At 34.0% G+C, this 25,060-nt stretch overlaps 1 protein-coding gene across 1 annotated transcript in view; it reads right to left on the reverse strand.

Annotated features, from left to right (window-relative positions):
- AGMO (alkylglycerol monooxygenase) overlaps positions 1-25,060 on the reverse strand; it is a 323,866-nt gene that overhangs the window by 285,150 nt on the left and 13,656 nt on the right. Inside the window, exon 4 of the mRNA XM_047095233.1 lies at positions 24,052-24,203. Coding sequence (XP_046951189.1) covers positions 24,052-24,203 — 152 coding nt within the window. The remainder of the gene's footprint in view (positions 1-24,051; positions 24,204-25,060) is intronic.

Genomic DNA, 25,060 nt, shown 5'->3' on the forward strand with positions numbered 1-25,060 from the left:
ACTTGCTGTGATGATCACTGGGTATTGTATGTAAGTGATGAATCACTGAATTCTACTACTGATACCAGTCTTGCACTGTATGTTAAAAACTAAATTTAAAAAAAAGAAAAAAAATAAAATAAAAGAAGCATCAGTCTCTCTCATTATAAATTACTTATGATAATGTTTGCTATTTTTCACCTGAGAAATATGTAAACTAGAAGTTTGTCTATGCATTTATTAAGATTATACTGGGTCAGTGGTTTATAGGCCAATGTCCTCAGACAACATTTTCTAAGGCTTTTTCTACTTCAATAACGTTTTCATTTGTTCAGAAAATTTGGGAGTAATGCTAAGATTCGCTCCAGGCACTAAAGAGTCTTGAAGAAATAGTATTCTTCAACATACATGAAACTTCACTCCTTTGCTCTGTTCTGGGTTATCTATCCTTTCTTCATTAATTTTCATCCTTTTCTTCCCCCTAGCCTTCATTCTGTGTAGTTTCTTTTGATCTACTATTGAGTAATTTTCTCTGCTGCTTTATGCAATCTGCTATCAAATCTAAGTACTCAGTTTTTAATTTCAACTTTTCTATTTTTCATTTCTGCAAATTATTATTTTGCAAACTTTCAATGTAACTTAAAATTATATTCCTAATATGTGTATTTATTTGCAAGATTTTCTTTTATTTCTTTAAATATATTAAGCATAATTGCTAAAATCTGTGTATGATACTACAGATGTCCAAAATCTCTGTAATGAAGTCTCATTTGTCTGTTGTTTTTGCTAGTTGTTAAATATAATTACTATTTCCTTGTGTGTCTGATTTTCTTGGATGTGTGCTGGTCATTGCTGTTGAAAACATAATTGAGGCATAGACAAGCATCACTATTTTTCCAGAGGCATTAATTGTCAGGTGACTAGATTACTACTTTAAACTATATTTACTTAAAATGTCTTGGACAAACTTGGCCATGTACATTTTGGCTATAATTATCTCTTTGAGCTAGTGTGTGATTTATAAACTCTTAGGGATTAATTTTATTTTCACATTTCTTTATTTCTTCTATTTCCCTGCATCACGACAATTTCCCCACATTCTGGTGGTGTGTGAACGACAAGGTTGGTTTGTATCGGTTTGACCCTGACTTTTTGAGGTCTTAGCTTAACTTCTACCCTCTTGGTCCCAAAGATAACCAAAATCATCACTCATTTTCTCACTTTCTTCAGGATTACCAGATGCCCACACAATAAAATTGGATTGGAATGCTACCTTAATTTTGTGTCCTCACTGTCTTCAAGATTTGGTGTAGTGATCCTTCACTATTTGGACATCTCTCTGAAAACATTAAGACAGCTTCTATATTCATCCAGAAGTTTTAGCTGCCCTTGGAAGGAACGTTTATCCCAGTCACCTGGCCTACTCTTTCTAATGCAGGGATCTCTCAGCAGTATTTGGCAGAGTTCATCATGAGTTTTTCCTTGAGAAACTTTCTTCACTTTCTTTTAGGACCCCCACACAACATGAATTGTCTGTTGCTTTTCTAGTATACTTTGCTGCTTCCTTCTAGAATCTTCAAATTAAAAAAAAAAAAAAAAGACCACCACAAGACTCAGCTTTTAGAGATTGTTCTTTCTCTAGACTCATTCCTTTGCATCTCAATGTCTCTCATAGTTTTAAATACCATCAATATGCTAAAGATGTGCTCATCTGTATCTCCAGCCTGGCCTCTTCCCTGAATGTCAATCTTCTATAAAATCTCCTCCCTGACATTTCCACTTAAAGGTGTAATAGGTACCTTAACTTTAACATGCCCAAAATGGAACCCATAAACTTGTGACTCATTAAATCTACATGCCCTGCTTCTCTGGACTAATTATTCAGAAGTAAAAATATATTTAATTATTTTTATTGTAATGAAAATACCATTTCTTAAATTATTTTTAAAATACTTATGTATTATTTGATTTACATGATATCTTAAACCCAACAATTCAAGACTAATAGATGTAAGGGAAAAGAATTATTTTAATCTTTAAACAAAGACAAAACAGAAATGCAAAGCAGTATAATTATTAGTACTCGTATAGAATACCAATTCACAAAGTACTTGCAAACATATAGAATATACCAATTAGTACTTGATGTTGCCATTTCAAAGATGAGTAAGACCAGATCCCTTCTTTCATCTTCTTGAATTGTTATAAAGTGATAGAATATAAGTTCTAGTCTTAGAAGTGGTCATTTAGAGTACTCTGTTGAAAAAAATTCTGAACCTGTATGGTGTCAGTGAGACAAAGAATCTTAATCAATGAGCACTAATTTTTATAGTGTGGAATTCTGGAATTCCTGAAATGGTCACCACATTCTGCTTCTCTGTTTAATAATAATTAAAGCAATGATCACAGCTATGGTATGTACTATGTGTCAGCCATTAAACACGTAATTATTTCATTTAACCTCACAACACTTTGAGAGGTACGTACTATTAATGTTTATTTTAAAAATTAATACATTGAGGGGCACCTGGGTGGCTCATTCGATTAAGCATCGACTTCAGCTCAGGTCACGATTTCATAGTCCGTGGGTTTGAGCCCTGCGTCTGGCTCTGTCTGACAGCTCAGATCCTGGAGTCTGCTTCGGTTTCTGTCTCCCTCTCTATCTGCCCCTCCTCACTCGCACTCTGTCTCTCTCTCTCAAAAATAAACATTATTATTTTTTTTATTTATTTAAAAATTTTTTTTAAAAAAATGAGAAATTGAGACTCAGAGAAATTAAGTAATTTGTACAAGGTCACAATAATTAATAGATGATTGAGTCAGAATTTGAAATCAAGTCCATCTGACTTTAAAATCTCTCTTCTTATCCTCTTGATGAAACTGCCTATCTGAAAATTAAAGGTATCTAAAGATTAGGAAAGAAACTAAGTGAATGTCTTTAAAAAGCTTATGAATACATGAAAATGCTTTTGTATCTTGACCAATAAAACCTGCCACATGCATAGCTACTTGATGTCAGTGATGGAAGAAAAACAGCTGTAGTGGTATAATTTACAAGGATAACTAAATTAACCATCTCTACCTTATGGCCTTTGGAGGTATTGATTGAAATGTAGACACTTAGAAGTAGATCAACTTTTTAGCAGCTTGCTCACTCTGTCACTGCCATCTCTGCACTCAAACACAACTAAGAGAAGCAATATCTTTGTTAGATTGGGGGGCTGTTCTGTGAGACAGGAGATGTCAGTGAACCCCCTGATGCCTGAACATCTTATCCAGGGTTGGACTCTTTCCGCACTTTCCCCCTCACTGTGTCGTCCCACCACCTGCCTGTAATAGGAGGAGGTTAAACCCTAGAGAAGCAGCTCCTCCCTTGGCTGCATTTTCAAAGGAGGAAGAGGAAATTCTGTTGAGTTTCTCTTCCAGTATGAAGAGTCACCTTCTGTAGGCTGAGGCTCCTGAGACTACAACAAGGTAGCCAACTAATGGTCCAACTAGTCTAACTCTTCAGTGAATTTCCACTGACAACTTTCTCATTATTAAAGATTGCCTACTTAATTCATTTTGAATTAATATCTTTTTATCTGAGCAAGTTATACTTTTACCTTGGACATCATTTTTTTTCCTCCAGAATTACATGAGATCTAGGGAAACACAGAACCCAAATGGTTTCTTTCTTCTCCCCAGTTGAGTTGCGTGTTGGAGCTCAGCCAAAGAAGTGTCAACTTTAAGTCCCAGAGGCCTTTCAAATTCCCAAATTAGAATGTGCTTTCTTGTCATTCCCATGGATGTATGTTTTGGCTTCTAAAAAGCATGCAAGGCATGGTAGCCATGTAGAACATAAAAGAATATTTTGATGTATATGAATGAATATTTGAGTGGGGGCAGTATCTGCCCTATACTGGAACATTCCAGTGTAGTGCTACAATAGCTCTCTCATGTAGAAAATACTCCACTTTTCTTGTTTGATATTTTAAGACATTATTCATCTTGGTTCTTAAGAGAATTGAGAAATAAACCACAAAAAATGGCACTGTTTTGGGATTTAAATAACATGGAGTAATTGTGCTATTTTTCTTCCACAGTCTTCCTTAGCCTGCAGCAATAGAATATTTGCAAGGTGTTTATAAAGATGTTTAATACTAAGAAGTAATAAGAAATTCCCAGGCAGAGATGAGTAAAGATTTTTTTAAAAAGCTTATTTACATTTTATGGTAAAAATAAATTCATCAAAAATTTTCAACCATATATTAAAGATGATAAAGCAAGAATTATATTCTAAGTCTCCATTTGCTTTAATTCAATTTATGATCTTTTTAAAACTGAGTTTATATATATAAGGACTTTTTTAAGCACTGCTAAATAAATCTTTAAAGAGATGAAAAAGTATTTGTTACTCTGAAAATCTTTAAAAATCAGACTACAGTTGATAGCTGAGTTATATGTTTACTATTTACAACTTCCTGTCTAAAGATATAGGTATTGCATTCCTTGCCTTTTCAAATGTAACTTTATACATCTGTTGAGCACACATCTGGACATTTAGCCCAAGTCATCATTTCCTTCTGTATGTCCAAAAACTGTCAGTTATTTCAGCCAAGATTCAGCCCTTGGGAGAACTGAAAAAGTTACATCCTTCTTTTGTCCAGGTTTTATAAACTCTTCTTTACCTTTTTCCCCAAGATACCAGTAAGTATAAAAATAAGCAGTCTGAATTCCTTCTGGCTCTGGAGAAAGGAGCATGGGAGGATAACGGGCATTTGCTCCATTAACATTTGCTTCCATAGAATAAAGAACAAAGTCTTCATATGAAAAAATAGCCACCACACAATTATTAATCAAATGTCTTTTTTTTTTACAAAGTAAATACAATTTGAATATAGAAAAGGAGCTTGAGCAACAAAGAGGAATATCTGTACTTTCAAAAAGATAAGGATCTCATACTTCATAATGTTAAAATTTTCAAGTCATCCGGATAAATAATGATTCGGAATGTGTGTACACCAAATCGCTCAGCCTCAATCGACAGAATCACAAGAATAATTTAAAATGTTATAATCACAGTGCAAGAATTTAATACATCTAGGAGCGCCTGGGTGGCTCAGTCGGTTAAGCATCCGACTTTGGCTCAGGTCATGATCTCGCGGTTCGTGAGTACAAGCCCCGCGTCAGGCTCTGTGCTGATGGCTCAGAGCCTGGAGCCTGTTTCAGATTCTGTGTCTCCCTCTCTCTCTAATCCTCCCCCGTTCATGCTCTGTCTCTCTCTGTCTCAAAAATAAATAAACGTTAAAAAAAATTAAAAAAAAAAAGAATTTAATACATCTATTAACAAAAGAGCAATAAAATACGTGTGACATTTGTGAATAAGAAATTTAATGGTGTGTATGTGTACTGTTATGTATGAGTTATACTTAATTATGTCTATAACTGTATAACTGTATGCATGTACCTGATTATTTTATATTTTAAAGTACTTATAAATGTTTTAAATGTTTATATATGTTTGTGTATGTTTATGTGCATGGGGGGAATGGGTGGGGAATGGGCGTTTTACTAAAACGCACAGGAAGAATAAAGACAAGTTATAAAAATGGTTAACTATATAGTGTGATCTCAATAAGTAAGAGGGATGGGAACATTTCTGAGTGTACAGTCTTATGCTTTTGAATTGTTTTATGTATCTAACCATGAAAATAAAAGTAAATATAAACAACTGAACATAAAAGGAAAAAATTAACTATATACCAAATTGTTACCATAATCATTGAAAATGATTATTTTAAGTAATTTTTGAAATAGGTCTCTGATTACATTCATAATAGAATATACTTTAAAGAAAAAACAAAACTGAAAACAAATCTTAAACTTCTACCAGTGGATTTTTAGTTTGATATTTTTATTATAAAACATTACTGTCTACTATACAACAAAGAAAATAAGTAAACGCATTAGTATTATTACAAGTCAAGATTTTCAGTATAGAAGAATATTGATACAAATATGAAAGTTAAAAGCAAAATTCTAAAATATTAAAATTGAATTTGAGATATCAATATGAAATCACATGTACTATATATGCTAGGTCTGTCCACATATAAGACAAGAAAATTGCCAGCTAATGGTTGCAAAAAAAAGAGGACAATTTTTTAAATCATCATTTTGCAACCCCCATAATAGTAATAGTAATTCTGGCAATTTTCAAAACTGGAAGCTATAATCATAATATGAAAGATTTGGTGAGGATAGAACAGACTTGTGTCAAAGTATAGATAGATTAACTGTAAATTACAAACAAAAACTGCTAATTTTTGACAACTGAATGAATTCTTAATGGTCAACAGGAAAATTTGTATTTTCCTTATGTTACTGAATCAGTTTGGGTATGCAATTTTTTTTCTAGAAATTTGTTGTGTGTTTATTTCACAGGAATGCACACATATGTGATATATATAGAAATCTCTTTATTATTTATGTAGACATGATTTATTTATAGATTTCTATATCAATATTTACATATAAATATATACATATATAAATTTATTTATATATGGATTTCTTATTAAGGGGAAAATGTTCCTTTAAGGGTTTTGGCAAAAGCACACACAATCTTTCATTATCATACTTAATGGTGTAGCCACCTGCCTTATGGAGATCCTAATCTATTCTTGCCAAAAATATTTATCCTGAGTCTAATTGATCTGGAGTCTAAATCTAACATTCAATTTGCAGATAGCTGAGAGGTCAGACGGTATAGGTAAGCAATTCTGGGAGAAAATAGATAAATCTAGAATGTAGATCAATTTACAATACAACTGGCCTAGACAATTCAGATATAAATGGCATTAAAAAATAGGGTGACAGTTGCAACTTAAAAGGCACATAAAAAGACACTAAAACTATTTGGTAAATATTGATTTGATTTCATAAAAATTTCATTAAAAATATTCTGGCATAATTGGGGGATTAAAAATGAACTGATTGAATATTAGACAATGTGATGGATTTATTGTTTAATTTCTTAGTGATAATAATGTTATTTTTTAAAATTTTCTTATAATGGATGATTCATGATGAAGTATCTGGGGGTAGAATTACATTTCAACATACGTGGTAATTATTCAACTATACATGTATACAATTCTATTTAGTAATATTTAAATACATATTATTGTCAATTCATCTTCACAAGAGTTAGCATGTTTCCTGTTCCCTCTCATATCTTCAATGAGAATTGGGGCTACCCATTAAAATGACTGAGTTGGGGTACCTCGGTGGCTCATTCAGTTGGGCCTCTGACTCTTGATTTTGGCTCAGGCCGTGATCCCAGGGTCATGGGATCTAGGCCCATGCCAGGCTCCATGCTGAGTGTGGAGCATACTCTCCATGCTGAGAGAGGAGCATACTCTCTCTCTCCCTCTCTCCCTCTCCCCCTCTCTAAAATAAAAATAAATAAATAAAAATAAAAATAAAAATAAAATGACTGGATGGCTTAAAACAACATCAACAACAAAAAGTACAACTAAGCCCAGGCCCCACTCCTAGAGATTCTGATGTAAGAGGTTCTGTTTATAATCTAGGTATTAATTTTTTTAAAGCTTCCAAGGTGATTCTGATATACAGTGACAAAAAAGCATCATAGCATAAGTCAATCAGCTCACAAACACTGTCTAGGCTGGAGGACTGCAATATGAGCATAACACTGCATGGGGAGAGAAAAGGCGAGCCCTGCTTTATCTTATCCTAATACAGCTTAATCCTTATTTTCAGTAAAAATTTTGACACCTCGACAACCAAGTCACAAAATTTAAATTTGCCTTCCTATCAATATATTTGAGGACTTATATATGTCAACACAATCTAAAAGAGGTAGATTTGATATATTTTGATATTAGTATATGTTGTATTTAATGAAAAATTTTAATTTTATTAAGTGGCTAAAGAAATGGCAAAGCCCACAGACTCTGAGATCAATGGCCTCATGTCAAAATACTCATGTTCTGACACATTAACTCTGATAACTGGACACTCTTTGTTTTAGTTTCCCCTTTAGTGAAAGCGTTGTGATCAAAATCATCTCCTATTTTTTTTAATTAAATAAAAATATGTAAGAGGAACACTGAGAGAACTCAGTAAATGTTATTCACTGTTAACATTATTTCATAAAATGAGAGGTTTTCATTGCCTCCTAGGACAAAAAGTTGTGGTACTTCTTTGGCCTCAATATGTTCAAAAATATTTTACTAGATCTAATTCCAGTGAAGAATCTGGAGTCCTGTAGGATTTGAAAATGGCAGGGGCTCCTGGGTCGCTCGGTTGGTTAAACGACCAGCTCTTGATTTCGGCTCTGGTCGTGATGTCATGGTTCGTGAGATCCAGCCTGGCTTTCGGCTCTACACTGACAGCCTGGAGCCTGCTGGGATTCTCTCTCTCCCTCTCTCTCTGCCCCTCCCCAGCTTGTGCTCTCTCTCACTCTCTCTCTCTCAAAATAAAGTAGACTTAAAAAAAAAAATGGCAAGAAGACTTCTTGTCACCTATAAAACAACCTCCTTACATTTAAATTTGAGTCAAATTACATTTCATTTAAATTTTAGTAACATTTAGTACTCATCCTTTACCCACAAACTTTTAACAAAACCCTTCAGAATGATATTTGCTAGTTCTTCCTGTTGAAATTTTTGATGTGTTATACAGTGAAGTATGTGTTCAGGATCACTGAAAAGATGGTGATTAATGTTAATATCCAAGTAATATCTACTGCTACTCCACTGAGTTCCTGTTATGTTGTGGTTATGTATTTCATTACATTGAAATATTCTTATTTATCTCCATTCTCAAAATATTAATCAATCTCTTTTCTTGACATTGGAAATTATGTATCGCCTTTTCATATCCCAGTTTTCCACTAATATTTGTCAAAAACCCAAGCTATTATGGTAACTTAATATGCCTAGTTAATTATTATCTAGTGTTATTTAGATGATTATTTGCACTATTCCTTTGTTTTTAAAGAGAGAAGTATACTGAATCCGACACAAGGTTGTGGCAGGCAGGGGGGCAGTGAGGCTGTATGCCATATTCCATTTTAGCAAAATTTTAAGTACAGATCTTGGCTATAGATATGATTTATATATCACTGCCTCCACTGAAATATTTTCTATTCAAACTCATTTACATTCTTTGTTTTCTACTTTCTATTCATTTAGCTTTATGTTTTATGTGCAGGTCACTATGTCCTTACTTAGAATCAGTTTTTTTCCCCTAAGCAATATTATCACTGTGGTACAGCCCATCAAAATTGTGCATAATTACATATCTTCCTATATTTCTAAAAACACAGAAATCACTGCTAATGAAATCTAGTACTTATGAAATAAGTACTGATTGAACTGACACTTGTATAGCTGGTGTGTTTTTCTGGGGCTCATCTATTTGTTTCACTCACAGTATAAGCACTTCACATTAGAGCATGTGTCCTCTTTGATGTTTCAAATACTTCCAAAGCACAGAGCCAGCAATAAACATGTTTTAAAAAATAATACTGCACAACCTATTGTGAAAATATACAGTTGTGGGTCTTTTTGTATTATCAAGATTTGTGAATTTGGAGAGACAAAAAAATACACATGATTTAAAAATACCTATGACACAAAATTACATTTTGCAAAGCATTCTACGAAGTTTGAGCCCTCAAAATTTAAGAAAAAGGATGGTCAAATTACCTACTAGTGTGAAAGAATACAGAACAAATCTGTTTTAGTGATTTTTTTTCACATTTTACTTTCTAGTTGCTGGAAAAGAGATTGCAATCTCTAAGTTGGAAAACATATTGACAAATCAATATTTAAGCTCAGAGAGCAACAAAAGAAACTTTAAAATGTAGACAAAATGTACAAGTCCTAATGGATTTTGTTTCTTCCAAAAATTTCACTCTTTTCAAAAAGTGTAAGATAAGAAAACTGAAGTTTGAAGGAAAAAGGAATGTGGATAAGCCTGACCTACCAAAACCAAATTCAAATTATATGCTATTCAAGTTTTAATTGATAAAGAAACATTTTTTAATGTTTATTCATCTTTTGAGAGAAAGAGGAAGACAGAGCATGAACAGGGAGGGGCAGAGAAAGAGGGAGACACAGAATCTGAAGCAGGCTCCAGGCTCTGAGCTGTCAGCACAGAGCCCGACACAGGGCTCGAACTCGTGAACTGCGAGATCATGACTTGAGCTGAAGTTGGACACTTAACCGACTGAGCCATCCAAGGTGACAGATAAAGAAACAATTTTAGGGGCGCCTGGGTGGCTCAGTCGGTTAAGTGTCCAACTTTGGCTCAGGTTATGAACTTGTGGTCTGTGGGTTCAAGCACTGGGTCAGGCTCTGTGCTGACAGATCAGAGCCTGGAGCCTGCTTCGGTTTCTCTATCTCCCTCTCTCTCTGCCCTTCCTCCACTCATGCTCTCTCTCTGTCAAAAATAAACGTTAAAAAAAATGAAACAATTTTAAAAGAAAAGCTCATTTTAATTTTATTTATTATAGTTGACAAATATTCATCTTTAAAAAGATCATTAATATCTTGTTTAAATGAGTGCATGCCTAAAACACAGTCTTTCAGTGTTTTCCCTTGTCTATATATCTGTGTTGAGACTAAGATGTTCTTTTTCCTATGTATGTATCTTATTAAGCATAAAGACAATTTCATTAAAATGTAATAAATAGAAATCCACAAGGTATGTTTCATATAATCAGAGCTCTCTAGCTGTAGTTTATATCATATAATACACTTGTACATATGCCCAATGATATAGCTGTATAGTAAATCTTTACAAGATCCTTTACGAAGTTCTATTGCTATCTCCAAGTAACAATGAGAAAAAAATGTTTGTATAAGGATAAGAAAACTTAATACTGCATTTTGACAAAGGTAATTATTCTAACAACTGATGTATATAAATTATCATTTAAGGAAAACATAATAATTTTCATATTGTTAGATTACATATAATACATTATATAAACAAAGAGAACAGACAATATAACAGTTAATGTTTTTCGTTCTCTTTTTTACTTATTATGTGTCAGGCTCTGTACTGTTTTCTCAATCGTAATTCATTTATACTTCATAATGATCTAACATGGATTATGCATTTGCTATTTGAATACTTCAAATAAGGAAAAACAAAGAGGAGGCATAACTTGTTCAATATTATACAGAAAATGGTAAACTAGGGTCTTAACCCTGGCAATTCGATTCTAGGTTCCCTTCCATTACACTGTACTTATAGAAGCTATCTCTGGGGGATGGGTTTAGGTGCACATTTCATTTTCCATCTTTTGCTCCTCTGTGCTTTTTTCTACAATATTTTTTTCTTACAAATGTTTTGGAATAAGAAAGATAAGCTATTAATTTTTATATGAATGTTTCATCAATTCTTATAGCAGTCTCTCTCTTTGTACCTTCAGAATAAAAGAATTAAAAATTCCAAAAACTGCATAACAAAAACTTTTGTTACAAAATGAGGTTAAAATGAGAAACCCATTTGGTTTTGAACAAATAGTAGAAAAATAACTTAGGAAATTAATCAAACTCCAAAAATCATACATTTTAAACTATTTTGACTTCTGTACATAATTTATAATTTCTAAAAACATGGAAAATATATTGTAATATTTTAGAAAGTTTTAGCAAAACAGTAAAAATATCTAGAGTACTTTAAATACGATCTTCAAAATTAGTGTAAGATTTTTAGTATGTAGTGTGGCTCTATGAGGTATCACAATTAATTGTTTATTCAAGCTTGATCACCACATCAAAATGAAGAGATTATTATTCCCATTTCACAAACGAGGAAAATTAAGTGGATTAGAATCAGGTGTCTTTAACTCTAAATGTGTCCTTTTTTCCCCTGAGTAAACACTGCCTCTTCCTCAAGCCAATGAAGCTGCTCTCTGTATATTCATGAAATGAGAGCATTTTTGCTTTCTCACTCAGCTAGTTTATTATTAGTGGACTGAATTGTGTCCTCCCAAAATTTACATGTTGAACTCCTAACCCCAGTACGTCAGAATGTGACTACTTTTGAAGCTTAGGGTTTTTTGTTATTTTGAGAGAGAGAGAGGGGGAGGGGGGGCAAAGGAGGAGGGAGCAGGGGGAAGGCAGAGGAATAGGGAGAAAGAGAATCTTAAGCAGGTCCCATGCCCAACATGGAGCCCAACTCAAGGCTAGATCTCACAACCATGAGACCATGACCTGAGCTGAAATCCAGAGTCCCAAAGCTTAACCTACTAAGCCACCCAGGTGCCCCAAAGATAGAGTTTTTAAAGAGGTAATTAAGTTCAAAGGAGATTATTAGGGTGGGTCCTCACCCAGTATGTCTGATATCTTTATAAGGGAGATTAGTACACAAACACCTACCAAGGGCAGATGATACAAAAACACAGGGTCCACAAGATAGCCACCTATAAACCAAAAAGAGAGGCCTCAGAATAAACCAACCCTGCTTACCTCTTGAACTCAGACTTCTAGCCTTTAGAGTTGTGAGGAAATTTTCTGTTGTTTTTTCTTACTACTTGAAGCAGAAAAATCAGAGTCCAGGTCTTTCACCTCCTTGGTTATATTTACTCCTAGTTTTTAAATTATTTTTGGTACAATTATTAATGTGATTGTTTTCTTAATTTTTCTTTCTGCCACTTTATTATTAGTGTATGGAAATGAAAAGGATTTCCATATATTTATTTGGTATCCTGCAACTTCCCTAAATTCATTTATCAGTTCTATTTTTTTTTTAGTGGGGTCTTTATGGTTTTCTACATATAGTATCAAGTCATCTGAAACTAGTGAAAGGTTTACCTCTTCCATATAATTTGGATGCCTTTTATTTCTTTTTCTTGTCTGATGGCTGTGGTTAGGACTTCTAGTACTATGTTGAATAAAAGTGGTAACAGTGGATGTCCTTGTCTTTTTTCTAACCTTAGAGGAAAAGCTATCAGTTTTTCACCACTAGGTAGGCTATTAGCTGTAGATTTTTCATATATGGCCTTTATTCTGCTGAGATACGTTCCCTCTAAACCTAGTTTAGAGGGACTAAACCTACTTTGAGGACTTTTATCATGAATAGTGTTGTACTTTATCAAATGTTTTTTCTCAATCTATTGAAATGATCATGTTTTTTATCCTTTCTCTTGTTGATGTGATATATCATGTTCATTGATTTGTGAATGTAGAACCACCTTGCAATCCCAGGAATAAATCCCACTTGGTCATGGTGAATGATATTTTAACCTATTAGTGGATTTGTTTGCTAATATTTTGTTGAGGATTTTTGCACATATGTTCAGTAGAGATATTGGCCTGTAGTACTCTTTTTTTGTATTGTCTTTATCTGAATTTTGTATCAAGGCAATACTGGTCTCCCAGTATGAATTTGGAAGCTTCCCTTCCTCTTCTATTTTTTGAAATAGTTTGAGGAGAATAGGTATTAACTCTTCTTTATATGTTTGGTCTAATTCACCTGTGAAGCCATCTGGTCCTGGATATTTGTTTTTTGGGAGTTTTTTGATTATTGATTCCATGTTATTGCTGCTAATGGGTTTGTTCAAATTTTCAATTTCTTCCTTATTCAGTTTTGGGAGTTTATATGTTTCTAGGAATTTATCTATTTCTTTTAGTTTGTCCAACTTGTTGGCATATAATTTTTCATAATATTCTCTTATAATCCTTTGTATTTCTGTGGGGTTGGTTTTCATTTCTTCTCCTTCATCTCTGGTCTTGTTTATTTGAGTCTCTCTCTCTCTCTCTCTCTATGAGTCCGGCTAAATGTTTATCAATTTTGTTGATCTTTTCAAAGAATGAGTTCCTGGTTCCAGTGATCTGTTCCATTGTTCTGGGTATTTTTGTTTTGTTTTCTATTTTGTTTATTTCTGTTCTAACATTTATTATTTATTTCCTTCCTTCTACTGTATTTGTTTGTTCTTTTTCTGGCTCCTTTAGGTGTAAGGTTAGGTTGTTTATCTGAGAATTTTTTACTTCTTGAGGGAGGCCCATATTGCTATAAACTTCTTAGAATAGTCTCTGCTACATGCAAAAGATTTTGCACCATTGCGTTTTCATTTTCAATTGTCTCTATGTAGTTTTTTATTTCCTCTTTGATTTCTTGATTGATCCATTCATTGTTTAGTAGCATGTTATTGAACCTCATGTATTTGTGTTTTTTCCAGACTTTTTCTTGTGGTTGATTTCTAGTTTCATAACATTGTGGTTGGAAAAGATTTATGGTATGACTTCAATTTTTTTGAACTTGTTGAGACTTGTTTTGTAGCCTAACATGTGACCTATTCTGAAGAATGTTCCAAGCATGCTTAAAAAGAACGTGTATTCTGCTGTTTTAGGATGGAATGGCCTGACTATATCTGTTAGACCCATCTGGTCTAATGTGTCATTCAAAGCCACTGTTTCCTTGTTGATTTTCTGTTTGGATAATCTATCCACTTATGTAAGTGGTGTGTTAAAGTCCCCTACTATTATCATATACTATCAATTATTTCCTTTATGTTTGTTATTAGATGCTTTATGTTTTGGGGTGCTTTCACATGTTGGGTGCATAAATATTTACAATTGTTAAATTGCTGGATTCTTTACTTTATGCTTGTACAGTGTCCTTTGTATCTTGTTACAGTCTTTATTTTAAAGTCAACACTCATGATAGTTTGAGTTCTTGCATGGTATGCCCAAACTGCCTCACATTTATGATACCCCTCATCTAGTGCAACTTTAATCCTTTCCTCTTGTAGCTCCAGCCAGAATGATCCTCCTTGCATTTCCTCAAATGTGCCATGTATTCTCTGTCTCAGAGCCTTTGAACTTACTATATCCTCTCTGCCTGGTATTCCTTTTCCCCAGAAGCATATGACTCATTCTCTTAAAAAGCTTTAGGTCTGGGCTTAAAAGTCACATTATCAGACAAATATTCTGGGACATTCTATATAAAATTGTGATGCCCAAACCTATCTGGTACTTTTCTATTTTTCCAAAACTGCTTTATTAATTTTACTGCACATATCACATCCTGACATTATATTAGTAACTTTCATAAAAATGTTTTGGATTTTGAGTACCATACACGCCAATAAAAGTTAAACCATACAGTAGGTATTCAATGAGTATTTGTTAAATAATAAATAAATGTCACTCCTCTCCTAAAAATCTTCCTGGCTTCATGTTACACCCGTAATAAATAGGCTGCAGGGTAAACTGGGGAGTGTTGCTGAGGATTAATTTATCAGTTTTATTATTGCCAGTCTAGAGGATCCTGTGTGACCAGAATCCTGTCATCCTCATTCTCTTTCTTCCAGTTCCCTAACGGTATTCTCCACAGATGGTTTCTTAATATTCCTCAAGTATGCCTAGCTTATTCCCTCCTTAGGTACTTTGCATTAACAGGTTTTTTGTGTAGAAAGCTCTTTCCTCAGATATCCCAAGGATGCCTTCTTCGGCTCATTTAAATTTCTACTAAAATGCCACCTATCACCTCTATGAATCCCAAGAGAGGTCTTACTTGATTCCTGTATTCATCACCCTCTATCCCACAGCACTCCTCACTACCTGGCATTATATTACATATGTTTTACATCTGGATTTCCTTCCCTATTAAAATGCAAACTTCATAAAGACAGTGGCATTTATTTGTTCACTACTATATTCCCAGAAATTAGAAATTACTAGAATATAGGTTCTCATCTAATATCTGATGAACAACTGAATGCCTACTTCATAGGGCTGTTCTGGGAATTGAATAATATAATATGCTGCTTTATAATATAAAGCACCTAGTCAAGTACCTAGAAATGTAATAAAGATTAATCAATAATAATAGTAACACTTAACATTAACAATGTACAAGTCATTTTCCCGAGGTTTTGCCCATTAAAACTTTATAAAATCCTATCATGGGAACACCTAGGTGGTTCAGTTGATTAAGCTTCCCACTTTGGCTCAGGTCATGATCTTGCAGCTCATGAGTTTGAGCCTGCATCAGGCTCTTTGCTGACAGCTCAGAGCCTGGAGCCTGCTTCAGTTTCTGTGTCTCCCTCTCTCTGCCCTCTTCCACTCCTATGCTCTGTCTCTTTCTCTCAAAACTAAATAAACATAAAAAAAAAACCTATCATGTGTATAGTATTATTCACATTTAAGAGATGAAGAAATTAGAACAGATTAACCTGCTCCAAATCTCAGTTAATAAGTGGAAATACTAGGAATTGAACTCAGGCAACCTGATTCCACAATCTATGCTTTTTAAACATTCTCTAATGGCTTTCAATAATAGTTGACTTTTAACGATTGGTATTGCTATTAATACTATTACTATCATTGTCATGAGGATTATGCATTTTAAACAGAATCTCATTTTTTTAATGCACGCTGCTTTGAGAAAAATTGATCAGTGCATTCAGAAATGTGCAAATTTAAGAGTAAGTAACAATGAGGACAGGATTTCTTTTGTCATTTTCTGTGTTTGTACTATAATCATCATTGTACTTTACCTATTATAATTATTAAGTAATTATTAATACCTACCATCCATAGTAGAATGAACAATCAGTGACCAGATCAGTAATTAACAACACTATCTCTGGTACCTGGTATAGGGTTAATACAGAATAGGTGATCATTAAATATTTATTGAAAAAATTAATGTACAAATAGTTTATAATGGTAAAAAAAAAGTCTCTAAGTTAGTTGATAATATTTCCAGACATCTTCACTTAGTTTTTTCTCTTCATAATTTTTTTCATAGTGCTATTTTCATATGGTAACAATAAATTCAGTCACAATTACAATTGTTTAATAAATGAAAAAGGATAGAATTGCAGTTGATTTGGCTTCTTATGGTCTAGAATGGCTGGGATCAAATGTTTTCTTTGCTAATGTATCATATGCATTTGGTAAAAGACTTCTCCAAATTCTCCTTTTGAACAAAATTTCTTGGGAAAAAATATGCTTTTCCCACATCATATTAAATGGAGTATCATTTCAGTTCAATCCTAAAGGTTACCCTAACTTAAGTTTGTCTCTTTTGTGCCCATTTTAATCACCCCTAAATCTTCACATAAGCCTCCATCATGTGTTCTTAGTGTTGGCATATTAATTAATTAATTGATTCACTCATTCATTTTTACTTGGTTCATGCACTCTTAAAGCATTTTTAATTCAAACTCCACAAAACTGAGAGATTAATAAGGCCAATAAAATCTATTTCAGAGAGGTTAATCCTAAGGTTATGTGTGTGGTAAATAGTTGCACAAATAGTTATACAACTAGATTTCTTGAAACAAATTCCAGTGCTCTGTCTGCTATGTGACAGGCAAGTGTACTAAGTCCTAGCACTAAAGGAAAAATAAGGCACATGTCTTAAGCAGTCACAAGCTGATTAAGGCTCATAAATTAATCTTTAATCCTTCTTTGCCTTCCAGTTTCATTTTGATTGCTCATTTCACAGCTTTCTTAATCCCTGGAAAATATTACCAGAGCCATCCTCAAATGCTCCCAACTATTCCTGGAAATATTTCCTGGAAATATTTCCACACTTTAGTATCAACATTCAAAAATAGGCTGATGGAGATTCCTGAAACTCTTACCCTTTATCATCAAGCGTACGATTTGCCTGTTTGATATCTCAGTGCATCCATACTTTCAACACCTGGATGATGGCTCAAATGTTTTTTTCAGATGTGCTTTTCATATAATACCTACATCTTGAATCTAAGTACACTAAAGGAAATTCAACTTGTAGCCTTAAGCATGACCACAACTACCCGTAATAAAAATAAGCTCTTTCTAAGAGGAAAGTTCCCTCAGATGGGTTTTTCTGAGGGGCAATAATGGTAATCTTTCAGTTCATTTTAAGTACTCCTATGGACAAGTGTTTACCATCAGACATAGTGTTGCTTCTGTCATTAAAATGAACTCAGAGGAAAACGGTTGATACAGATGACATGTTTTTTAGTAGAAAGTAATACTGAGAAACTGGCAAAACTCCCTTCACTGATGTTCTGAACGATCACTACTCCAAGGATTGAGAGAAAGGAAGAAATGACAGAAAGAGGTGAGAGGAAGGGCTGCAACTTAGGCAAAAACAGGCTGGACTTCACCCTCACTGATCCAATGAGAATAAAATCACAGTATATTATAAAAATATAGTGAAACATATGGCTCAAGAATGGATCAATGGAACAGAATAGAGAACCCAGAAATGGACCCACAAATGTATGGCCAACTAATCTTTGAAAAAGCAGAAAAGAATATCCAATGGAATATGGACAGTCTCTTCAGCAAGTGGTGCTAGGAAAACAGGAGAGCGACATGCAGAAGAATGAACCTGGACCACTTTCTTACACCATACACAAGAATAAACTCAAAATGGATGAAAGACCTCAATGTAAGACAGGAAGCCATCAAAATCCTCGAGGAGAAAACGGGCAAAAACCTCTTTGATCTTGGCCACAGCAACTTCTTACTCAACACATCTCAGGAGGCAAGGGAAACAAAAGCAAAAGTGAACTACTGGGACCTCATCAAAAGAAAACTCTTCTGCACAGCAAAGGAAACAAGCAGCAAAACTAAAAGGCAACCGGCAGAATGGGAGAAGAAATTGGCAAACAAAATATCAGATAAAGATTAGTATCCAAAATCTAAAAAGAACTTATCAAACTCAACACCCAAGAAACAAATAACCCAGTGAAGAAATGGGCAAACTACATGAATAGACACTTCTCCAAAGAAGACATCCAGATAGCCAACCGACACATGAAAAAACTCTCAACATCACTCATCATCCGGGAAATACAAATCAAAACTACAATGAGATACCACCTCACACTTGTCAGAATGGCTAACATGAACAACCCAGGCAACAACAGGATGCAGAGAAAGAGGATCTCTTTTGCATTGTTGGTGGGATGCAAGCTGGTGCAGCCACTCTGGAAAACAGTTATGGAGGTTTCTCAAAAAACTAAAAAGGGAACTACCCTACAACCCAGCAATTGCACTACTAGGCATTTATCCACGGGATACAGGTGTGCTGTTTTGAAGGGACACATGCACCCCCATGTTTATAGCAGCACTATCCACAATAGCCAAAGTAATGGAAAGAGCCCAAATGTCCATCGAGGGATGAATGGATAAAGAAGACGTGGTATATATATACAATGGAGTATTACTTGGCAATCAAAAAGAACGATATCTTGCCATTTGCAACTACGTGGATGGAACTGGAGGGTATTATGCTAAGTGAAATTAGTCACAGAAAGACAAATATCATATGACTTCACTCATATGAGGGCTTTAAGAGACAAAATAGATGAACATAAGGGAAGGGAAACAAAACTAATAAAAAAACAGGGAGGGGGACAAAACAGAAAAGACTCATAAATATGGAGAACCAACTGAAGGTTACTAGAGGGGTTGTGGGAGGGGGGGGGGAGGGATAAATGGGTAAGGGGCACTAAGGAATCTACTCCTGAAATCATTGTTGCACTATATGCTAACTAATTTGGATGTAAATTTTAAAAAATAAAAAATTTTTTAAAAATATAGTGAAACATACAGCAAAGAGCTACAAAAAGTAGGTATATTCTGGAATTTTTATTTTTATTATTTAAAACAAAATTTTAATGTTTATTCATTTTTGAGAGACAGAGTGTAAGCGGGGAATGGGCAGAGATAGAGGGAGACACAGAATCCGAAGCAGGCTCCAGGCTCCAGCCTGTCAGCAAAGAGCCCAACACAGGGCTTGAACTCACGAACCGTGAGATCATGATCTGAGTCAAAGTCGGATGCTTAACTGACTGAGCTACCCTGCCACCTCTATTCTGGTCTTTTTAAAAAAAGAAACACAAATGTAGCCGAATGGAGGTCACTTATTCTTCAATAGAGACCACAAACTTGGTACTACCACAAAATAAAATAATTTCTAAGCAATGAACACTTGCTTATTTTTATTTAAACAGTGATGGAAATTAAAATGGTCTAAATTCAACCCCTGTTAGAAGTCAGAAAAGAATGAAAACAAGTGAAATTTAATAAGTCATATAGAGAGGCCCACTTAATCATAATAAAATTGTAGGAATGACTAAATAATTACACAAAAATCATGATCACCCACCCTTTTTAGCTACAGAAAGAGATAAATAGAAAATGAACTAATTTACTTGTTGAGTAAAAGAATTGGAGTTTGAGGGGATTGTATAAAGTCTTATTATAACAATTTTACAGGTGAACTTCTTTATTTCAGAAATGAACTAAATTGTATTATAGCCTAAATGTGTAATCAGTGCCACAGAATAGAATATTAAAGGTAGAGTCAGGATAAACTTCAATTTACAACCTTATATACTATGTAGGGAAGCTGGCTTTATCAGTCAGAGTCTAATCAGGAGGAAAAAAACCACACCAGTAATTTGAGTAAGAAAAAGCTAATGTAAAGAACTATTAACTAATAAAAAAGCAGTTAGCTACTAAAAGGTAAACGAGGAGTAGTTCAGTGGTACAGAAGTAGCAACTAGGGAACAAAACTATTGCCGAAGCACCTGAGGGAGAGTAAAAAATGCAGGCATGTATGAATTTAGAAAACCCCCTCCCATCCTCCACCAAGTCTGAGTCAGACATCTTTGGAGAAGCTATGGCTACTTCAGGAGCTCTGGTGGGAACAGAGGAACTTCCTAGAGCACACAGCCCCCAGAGGGTGTGTGTTACAGGCAATCCTCTGATGTGGTCCTTTGGAAGACAGAGGATCTTACCAAAAGGTATAGGCTACAGCTAAACCATGGTTACTACCAGGTTCCCTGGGCACCCATCTGCTAAGTACCTCATGGAAAAGAGCACTCTGAAAAATGGAAGCAAAGCCCCTGCTATTCTGGCCCTGGAGTATCCCTCCAATCTTTTAAACTGACAAAGTCTAATACCAAGTAAGCTTGCAAATATCTGTAGGGTCTACCTCTGGTAACACAAGAGATACCAAAGAAGGGTTTGGAGAAGAGGGGCAATAAAATTAATAACTGGTTTCTTGTTTTTCCGCCATCCTTGGTTGTGGAAACTGATACAGATAAAATCTGTGTAATGTCACATGTTTATGCTTATAGTTACAAATGATAATTTCTTGGTTCTTATTTTCTAAATTGGGTTACCTTTTGTATCATTCTGACTTCAAGCTACTCACTAAGAAATCATATAGGTGGCATTACTCATTAACTTTTTTTGAAGAATAATGTATGCAAACTTTAAGTACACAACTCAACATATTTCTTACAAACACATACACTCTTGCAACTATCACCCAAGATGAGATAAAATCTACTACTAGCACTCTGGAAGACTCATTCTTACTCTTACTAAATAGTAATCATTTACACTGTAATGATTTTAATGTTCCCTTAAAAATCTTCACCCGATTTCTTACATGTTTAGTATAACTCATAGGAAATTCAAGGAAAAAATAATGCATCCTTTTGTATTGGAGACTAAGCATGCCAGAAGCTACTTTAAATTTGAGATGAATTTCATTTTGTCTTTTTACATTTCCTTCTTAAGATGTCAAGGCATTCTATAGAAATTACTGTGTTACTCTTGTTTTTCTGTAAGTTGACAATAATTAGCAATGAATTTCTAATGATCCCAAAGGAAAAGGGAATGAAATATAAATAACACAATAGACTCAAATATCCTCCTGTTCTTTTGTACAGGAATAGTGATCAAAATCAAGTTTTTGAGAATAAACTCCTTCCATAACTTTAATGTGAGAAAATTCTACATGGATGCAAACCAAACAAATAACAACAAGAAAACAACAGCAAAAAACCTAGCGGCAATTTGGGTTACTAAAGAAATAATTTAAGTATATGTAAAAACAAAAAGTATATATTGTTTCTTCAAAACTCATAGCATTTAACATATCAACAAATGTGGAATGTGTTTTTATTTTATTATTTAACTGCAAGTAGTGAAAGGAAAGTAACACATTAAGTAGGAAAAGAGGGTATTTTCCTTATTATATTTTAGGACAACGTTAGGATTTTAGAACTGTTCAAACTTCTCAGTTAAATAAACTTGACTAATTAACTAACGTTGGTTCAGTAACCCAAGAGGCTCAAGAAATTTGATATTAAAAGTTTTTCTTACTCCTGTGTACTTCTAGATTTCTAAAAATCCATTTAATATTTTACATTATTATCACAAAAATTTTAAATTTGACTACCATACTGAAGGCTGACACTTTCAACTACTAATTTATTTTTTTTTCCTATGAGCTTTCCATCACAAGTCAAAGATCTTTGAACTTATGATTAGACTTCATAGCCTGAAGGTGGTGAGTGTTTTTCCAGAAGGTTTTTAGATTTTTTTTTTTTAATGCCTGCTTCCACTGGATTTGGTTCAAAATTTTCTAATGGGAAGCATACTTTACACAGCCTCGATTCTGTGTATTTAATATATTATTTTACTTTATTGCTCTTCCTTAACTGGAGCACTTAACATCAACATATTTTTAGAAGTTTTATATTTGGTAATATTTTGTTGGTTCTTTGTTTCCTGTTATAATGGGCTTTTAAAGATTAAGCGAATTTGCAGATTTCCCAAACAAACACATCTGTACAGGACAGTGTGATATTAGAAGGCTCCTGAAATTAAATAATACAATATAAATGCTTTCTGCATTACCCATTTGCTGCATAGAAAATGAGGAAGATTGCCAATGAGTTTATTTTAGGGAGAAAACTACTATTTTGAAATAAAATACAAAGATTACTACATGACCATATTTTATTCCTAGTCATGTTCAATTTGGGAGTATCCTCTTGCTTTATACACAAGGAAATGATGTCAGGCACTGACATATTATTTTCAAAGACAAAGGTTATCACACACAAAATAAATAATTTTTTCTAGTTTATTTGTTCCTTTCAAATTGTTTTAATGAATTAACATTCTTTATAGTTTCACTGTTTACGCATGGTTAATGTACCTAACAAAAATAATGCTGCATTTAAAATTTCGTGCCTTAAACATAATGCTAATCTATGTCACTCCTATTTCCTCATCCTTGCTTGGGAAGGATATTTGGTCACCATCCTCCTACACACATTGCTTGGTTATTCACCCTGATCTCAGGCCTCTTCTTGCCATCCCCCAATTAATTTTTATTATTATCCCAGGTTTCTTCCCCTTCCTTCCTTCCTCCCCACACACTCAACCCAACCACCCACTGAAATCCTCAGTTCTACTCTTCAGTAGGTTTTCAAAATTAGCACATTCCCCCATTTCCCTTCAGAAATACGTTTGCATGCCTTCTTCCTCCTTAAAGACTATTTGCTCACCTTAGCTCTACGATCATTCTCCAACCTCTACTTAGTCCTACATAGTTTAAGACTGTTTCCTGACCTTCCATTTCCCTTACCATAACAAAACATTGTTTGGAAAGTTCAGCCAGTAATCCCAAAAACCAAATTCAGTGGGCCAGTGTGGTAAGAGGGCTTTGTATTAGATAAGAAATTTTACAAAACTGTGGCAATACTGAAATGCATTATGGTTAGTGCCTAGATGATTGCATTTTCATTTGCAGTGAGGAATTACTGCCAAGAACTTGAATCACTCTTATGTATGACAGCACACATTACCCAGGATTCCATGCTGTTTCAGAGCTTTTCTGAATGACCATTGATAATTGTGACATGAAGTCTGATACTGTGTGTAAGAGTCTCTAGACTCTACCAAGCATGTCATAATAAGAAAAATGTAAGGTGGTATATTAAAAAGTAATGCTACAGCCATCACATTCTCAATAGTTTTTTTGCAAGTTAGGTACAAGAGGTGTGAAAAATGTATCTCTAATAATTTCACCTTTTAAAAAAAATTCAGATTTTTTCCATTTAAATTTCAAACTAAACTTTCATCATTAATCTTTATATACTTTAAGACAAACCATGTTTTTCACTTATTCATTCATTCAATATTTATTGAATACCTGCTATGAGCCCAACACAGTTCAGCATAAATTATCCCTAAATTATCAATAAAACCTTGATTTGCAACTTACCATGGGCCATGCGATGGAACCAGTAGTAGCCAAAATCAACTCCTAAGAAAGTTAAATACCAAGTCCATGGAGAATCCCAAGGCAAAATGATGAGCCTGTAGTTCTCCCAGATATAAATGTATGTGGTCAGTTCGATGCTTCTGGAAAACAAACTGGAAAAATAAAATTTACAATGATTATACCACTTTTAAATGTAAAATTATAAAACATTTTAGGTAACATTTAAAAATTAATGTATTCATATATAAAAATAAAAGTATTTCTCCTTTTTTTCTCACAGTTCTATCAGACCTTTTAAAAGGCTCAATTTCCTTGGTATCAAAATGTTCCATGAGATATTTCCTTTCGTTTCACAGTTATCATGGATGCCAGCTATTTGCACTCTTGATTTTATGGAATTTAGGATGCCATTCCTTTTTTCTTCTTTTTTTTTTTTGTCTCTTAAAATATTTTCATAGAAACCATACAACATAAATATGACAAAACTACAACTTATTTTCTGTGACTGTCATTTCCAAATCTTAATGAAGAGCACAAGAAAGGTGCTTTTTAAAGAAAGTTTAAAAGGTATAAAGTTTAAAGGGGACTGCGGAAATGCCTACTGCCTTAGATCAAAGTTGCTTCTGGCTAACTACTGTCTTTATTTCTCTTTATTCCCTTCTTCTCTCTTTTGCACACAGACTTATACTCTTATGTTTTTAGATGTTATACTTAGGATCACAAATTGGATTCTCAAAGAATTTCAATAATTCTTGTAGTAATATAAACTATAACTCTAAAGATGTAAGGGAATAATCTTCCCCTAGAAATAATGTGTAAAAACTTAGATACCACAATGAGATGTCACATTACACCAGTCAGAAAGCTAGTATCAAAAAGACAAGAGATAACAGGTATTGGTGAGGATATAGAGAAAGTGAACCCTCATGCACTGTTGGTGAGAATATAAATTGGTGCAGCCACTGTAAAAAACAGTATGGAGTTTCCTCAAAAAATTGAAAATAGAAAT

This window comes from Lynx rufus, unplaced genomic scaffold, assembly GCF_022079265.1.
Source record: "Lynx rufus isolate CCGP_SWC_20201006 ecotype Redwood Valley unplaced genomic scaffold, mLynRuf1.p SCAF_4, whole genome shotgun sequence".
In the NCBI taxonomy this organism is placed as follows: Eukaryota; Metazoa; Chordata; class Mammalia; order Carnivora; family Felidae; genus Lynx; species Lynx rufus.